General features: G+C 50.0%; 1 protein-coding gene across 1 annotated transcript; it reads right to left on the reverse strand.

Annotated features, from left to right (window-relative positions):
- Positions 1-277: 277 nt before the first annotated feature.
- On the reverse strand, positions 278-4,003 carry PIGZ (phosphatidylinositol glycan anchor biosynthesis class Z; the record flags this gene model as incomplete). The annotated part of the gene is made up of 2 exons (XM_079704712.1): positions 3,865-4,003; positions 278-1,845 (listed from the first exon to the last, which is right to left on the reverse strand). The coding sequence occupies exons 1-2, from the start codon at positions 3,986-3,988 to the stop codon at positions 278-280; spliced, it is 1,692 nt and encodes a 563-aa protein (XP_079560838.1). The 5' UTR covers positions 3,989-4,003.
- Positions 4,004-6,000: the final 1,997 nt, after the last annotated feature.

Consider the following 6,000-nt stretch of genomic DNA (forward strand, 5'->3'; position numbering starts at 1 on the left):
TATATGTTTAAAACATCACAGTGGCTGGAAGGAACAGGGCAGGAACAGGCATTTTGCGTCATTGGTTTTACACCAGGTTCTTTGGGGACCTTGGCATCAGGACTGAGACTGGTCAGATCTTTGGTTTTTGAGGGAAGATGGGCATCAGTTTACCCAGAAAGTGGAGCAGTCAAAGGCTGTGCACAGGAGAGGTGGGGATTCTGGAAGGGAAAGGGAAGCAAGAGAGGGCTCTGTCCCAGCCCAGCTCTCTACCTAGAAGGTGGAGCAGCGCCTTCACCTATGGCTGAGTCTTGGGCAGGGGCTCTTCTGTCATATTGTCAGGCTTCTCCCCCAGCTCCAGGATGTGAAGGCTGAGATGGTACCTCCAAGCCCCACTCAGCAGGGAGGACAGGGCCGGTGGGTCCTCGAGAGTCAAGTGGGGAAAGATAAGTGTCTCACTCTTGAGGGGGAAGCTGCACTTCTTCATGGCAGACCTGGTGGTGCCAGGGGTCACCACAAAAAGGCGGCAGAGCCACGGCCCACCGGCCACATGGCAGGCTGGTTGTCTGGTGAGGTTGCTGAGGGCTTGGCACAGGAGCTGGTCCTCAGCCCCGCCCATGTCCACCACCTCCACGGGCGAGCCCAGGCCCGGGAGGTGCAGGAGGTGCCGGGGGGGCATGTAGGTGTGGGTGAAGAGGAGTGTGTAGTGGGTGGGTACACGCGGGAGTGCAGGAGAACGAACCACCTGCTCCAGGTGCCCCAGGCCAGGCACTAGGCCCCCCTGGTGCAGGCAGCCGAAGAAGAGGGCACCCAGGGCATTGAAAAGGACCAGGGTGCCCTTGCAGGGTGCCGGTGGGGTCTGTAGACTACAAAGCAGGACGAGGGGGACCAGGAGGGGGATTAGGAACCGAGCCTCCTGGTGGCTAAAGGCAGACAGCAGGGCCAGGGGCATGAAATAGAGGAGCAGGAGGTGAGACCTGGGGCTGGACCGCAGGCCCCGGGCAGCCAGTGCCCTCGGGAAGCCCGTCTGTGTGAAGGCCTGGAGGCAGGCTTGCAGCTGTTGCCACGCAGCCTGCAGGGCGTGGGCATGCAGCGCCCCAAAGAGCAGGAAGCCGTTGACTGCCAGGTGAGTGAGCCGCATGTGTGTGCCATGCCTCGCCAGGTTTACGGGATCCAGGTTGTAGTACAAGAAGTTGGCAGGTGTAAGGACAAGGGTACTGGATCTAGATGGACTGGAGAAATAGCAGCTGTCCACAGCCACAAACCCCACTGCTGTGAGGGTCGCCCCTGGGAGCAGCACCAGGGCTTCCTTGGTCAGCGACTTGAAGCTGGGGTTTGTGGCTCCATAAATACCCCAGAGGAAGAGGGGGACCAGAGCAAAGGCCAGAAAGGTGGGCCGGTTGAAGAAGCCAGCAGCCATGACACCCCCAAGAAGCCAACTGTGCCACGACGGGCCTGGAGCAGGCTTCTTGGGAGTGCAGCTCCCAGCTACACGTGGGGATACCAGTACCAGCAGCCACGCAAAGAGCAGCCCCTCAATGGCATTGGAGAAGGTCCTTGTGTAGAAGACCAAGGTGACGTAGGAACCAGACAGCAGGACCAGGGCGTTCCAGCGCTCCGCCCCCCAGCGTGGGGCTAGGTGGTACACGGCCAAGTCCAGGGCAAAGGAGAGGGAAGCGAGGAGGAGGCGGGGCCCGACCAGCAGCGCATAGCCACTCACAGGGCCAGGCCTCGGCCCCCACTCTTCCCAGAGCCTGAGCAGCCAGAAGGCAGAGCCAGAGGTCAGCAGTGGGAAGACCACTGTACGGCAGGGGCTGCTCGGGTGAAACTCCCAGGGCCGCGCGCCCTTTATGCCCAGGACGTCCTCTGCAGAGAGAGAAGGAAAGGTGAGCCAGGTCCCAGTGCAGAGGATATGACGGACAAAATCCTAGGATGGCCCCCAAGATTCTCCAGCCCCGTGGTGTACATGCCGGCCATAATCCCTGGGACTGGGAAGATGACAGAGTTCACTCCTGTAATTAGGTTACGTCACAGGGGTCAGCTGACCCTAAGATACAGAGATCACCCAGATGCGTGTGACAAAAATCACATGAGCCCTTTAAATCAGAGAGTTTTCTCCACCTGGTGGCAGAAGAGGACATCAGAGGTGAGAAGGATTTGCTGGTTTAAAGGTGGAAGGGGCAGTTGGCAAGGAATGTGGGTGGACTCTGGGAGCTGAGAGCAGCCCTTGGCTTACAGCAAGCAAGGAAATGGGACTTTAGTTCCATAGCCTCAATGAACTAAATTTGTTCAACAGCAAGAATCGTCTTGGAAGCAGATTTTCTCCCAGAGCTTCCAGACAAGAACTCAGCCCAGCCCATACCTTATGATACCCTGAGCAGAAAGCCCAGGCTGGACTTCTGATTTACAGAACTGTGAGCTGCCAGTTTTAAGCTGCTAGGTCTGTGATGGTTTGTCACGCAGCCCACACCTGGGAAGTGAGGTAACAGTGTGTCCTGGACAGGATGTATGAGGAGGAGCAGGGGGAGGTCCCATTCCTCTCCTTGAGTTCTAACGTCTCCAAAGTCAGAGTCAAAAACGCATCTCCGTGATTATGAGTGTTACCCAGGAGAGCCAGTGTGAGAATGGGGGAAGGGAATGAGCAACTGTGGTTATGGTCAAAAGCGACTGGTTTTGTCTATGATTCTTAATGTTTAAAATTAAGAATATACTCATGTACTTAAAATTACTTGCGGCCTGGGGCTAGTCTGTGACTCTGTGCCCCACTGTCCCAGAGATCTGAGGGGTGGGGGTGAGGAAAATGAACTCTTAATTTCTGCATCTTAGCTCCAAGCTCTACAACATCTCACACTTGATAACACTGCTGGTTGTCTAAGGCTCTTTGCTTCTCCTTATTCTGCTGGCCTTTTGGCAGTTTTTTTTTCTCTCTGTCAGAAGGTGAAAGGGAAACAGAAAACCTCAGATCAGATCAATCTGGCTGCTTTTTACTGGCTCAGGTTATAAAAAAACGGGGGGGGGGGGGTGTTGTGGAAAAATAAACTGGACCTTTCAACTTTAAAAACAAATCCACCTGTTGAGCCCTGTGGCAGAGATAGCTGATATCTCCCCAATCAATATTCATTCCTTCCTTCATCCTTAGTCTCTTTAGCTGGGCATTTGGTCAGATATAAACACTATATTTTTTAGCTTCCGTTTGCAGGTACGTATGGTCACATGATACATTCTGACCAATGGGATGGAACGGGCAAAAAGTATGTGACTTTCAAAATATGCCCTTAAAGAAAGTAGGCATGCCTATCTCTTCTTTGGTGGCGGGAAAGACTTGGTGTTAGACCTGATGCCTGGAGCACAAGCAGCCATCTTGAACCATGAGGAAGAAGCCTTGTGACCACAGCATCTGAAAGGCCTCAAGGTTTCCAGCAACCATCTTCATGATGTGTCCTATACCACCTAGAAGTTAAGTTCTAACAAGTGAGCATTCTAGGTCTGGGTTCCCTCAGCCATCACATGAACCTACAGAAGAAAAGTTTCATTATTATTTTATGTCACAGCCCTGTGTAAGTTTCCCCAATCACTGGGGAAGCCCAACTCTAAAATCCTTCCACTGAGAAGCCCAAAATAGCTTTTGTTCTGAATGACCTGTACTGTTGTTATAAGCAGGAAGATGTCAAAGAGGCTGGCATTTCATCGGTATCATTTAGAAGGTCAATGTCACCACTCAGGAAGGAGATGCGAAGTCCCCACTCCCAAATTCTTATGCCAAAGAGGCTTGTGGATTTACTGCTCATCTGCACAGACATTTTTCTCCCTCCGCACTAAATAGCCAATCAGCTCCTTGACCAGACTTTGATGCAGCTTATCGTAACCACACATGGGGAGCTTTACCTGCCATGACCTCAGGAGACTGGAAGAACTCATCTGGGTGCACGTAGCCTGTCTGCGGAAGGAGACACCACACCAGGCGGAGCAGGCTGAGGCTGCCCCACAGCACCCTGGCTGCCATCTTCATATCAAATTGCTGCCAGGACACAGGGCCAAGAGCCTAGGATGACTTCAGCTGCTACAGATGCTATTCTGGTTCCACAGACCTGCATCTGAGGAGCATAACATTTGTTAGTTATTATAAATTATATGTTCAGTTGTCTGAACAAACTCAATATGGGTCTACACACAATAAGAAGGTTAGTAATAATAGCTGCTATTTACTAAGTACCTGCTAAATGCCAGGAACTTTACATCCATATCTCAATTAATCCTTTCCACAGTCTGGGGCAGTGAGTCGTATTATCCCCATTTTACAGATGGGGAAACTGAGGCCTCTGTTGAGTAACCTGGTTACTTGCTAACCATATTTGCTAAGTGTCTGTATATGGCATTTGCTAAATATTTTTCCTAATATGACATTTTGCTAAGTGTCTAAATATGACATTTGCAAGTAGGATTAGGGTAACTTCCAAATCTGGGTCTCACAGCCCCATCCTATTCACCAGCTCCTATTCACAAGCAAGCATGGCAGCCTGGCTCTTACACTTCTGAAAACTTAGGAACCTCAATGGATTCCATCCATTTCTTTGCAAAAACGAACTACATTCCACCCCATGGTCTTCAGTCACTCCCTCCAACTTTTACACATCCTGGATCCTACCTTTTGGAAGGTGATGGAAACACTGCTGTGGTTTGAATGTCTGTGCCCACCCCCTCCCCAAATTTATATGTTGAAATTCTAATTCTGAAATTCTAATGGTATCAGGAGGTGGGGCCTTTGGGAGCTGCTTAGGTCATGAGGGTGGAGCCCTCATGAATGGGATTAGTGTTCTTATAAAAGAGACACCACCCATTTATAAAAGAGCTCCCTCACCTCTTCCACCATGTGAGGACACAGCGAGAAGTTGCTGGCTATGAACCAGGAAGAAGGCCTTCATTATGCTGGCACCCTGATCTCAGACTTCCGGCCTCCAGAACTGTGAGAAATAAAGTTATGTTGTTTAAAAGCCACCCAGTCTGTGGTATCTTGTTAAAGCAGCCCAAACAGACTACTCTTGGTGGAGGTTCTCACTCCCTTGACTCAAAGATCAGTGGGAATCTGAGTCCACGGCATGATGGACCTTTTTATCAACACCAGTGTATTATCATGGGTGCATAGAAAAAAAAGTCTGACAACGTGTTTGTTACTCCTCCAGAAATACATATGGTTCCCTGACTTCTTGACTTTGATATTTTAAAGCTTGACCGTAAACAGCTATTGTTCTTAGGTATGACATCAATCATAACAGAGGAGACATGACAAAGTGAAGCAACAGAACAGGAATCTGACAGAAGTTGGCAAGGAGCTTCCTGATACTAAAACCTCACAGAGCTTAAAAGATAAGTTTTGCAGCCTCTGCTCAAACTTTGCAGCTGAATTGTGCGGACTATTTTTCCAGAGCCAGTGAATATCCTGACTTTTAGAGTTTTCAGATAGAGGATGAGGCCAAACTTAGCACTGGGAAGCAAAGGTTGAATCAGAATTTTTTTTCATTAATAGCCAATATGATACTGCAGGACAGGGCATGGGTGTGGGGTGGAGATAGGGGTAGGGGCAAAGCACGATACCCATCATACAGGACAAACTTTGCGGCCCTGTAGGCCTGGTTCAGATTCCAACTCTGCCATTAGTAGCTGTGTTACCTTGGACAAGCTGCCTATATCCCTAAACCTCAGATTCCTTATCAGGAAAGTCAGATAATAATATCAAGCTCACAGGGTTGAGGGAGATTTAAGAGCTGATGCGTGGATGGCACTTAGTATACAGAGTTTGCATGTATAAGTGACCAAAGCTAAAAGCTATTACTACTTTTAGTTGAGGCACAAATAATAATCCATGCTACTCCAGACACCCAGGTGTTAGTTTGCAACTTCCTTGGGAGCTTCTGAAACTGGCCCCATAGGTGAAGGGCAGGGGGAGACTGAAGAAAGAGGCAAACCACTGCAGATTGGTAGGTGGCAGGTTTAAGAAGCAAGAGAACCTACTTACCAAGCTTG

This window comes from Hyperoodon ampullatus, assembly GCF_949752795.1.
Source record: "Hyperoodon ampullatus genome assembly, chromosome: 5".
Classification (NCBI taxonomy): Eukaryota; Metazoa; Chordata; class Mammalia; order Artiodactyla; family Ziphiidae; genus Hyperoodon; species Hyperoodon ampullatus.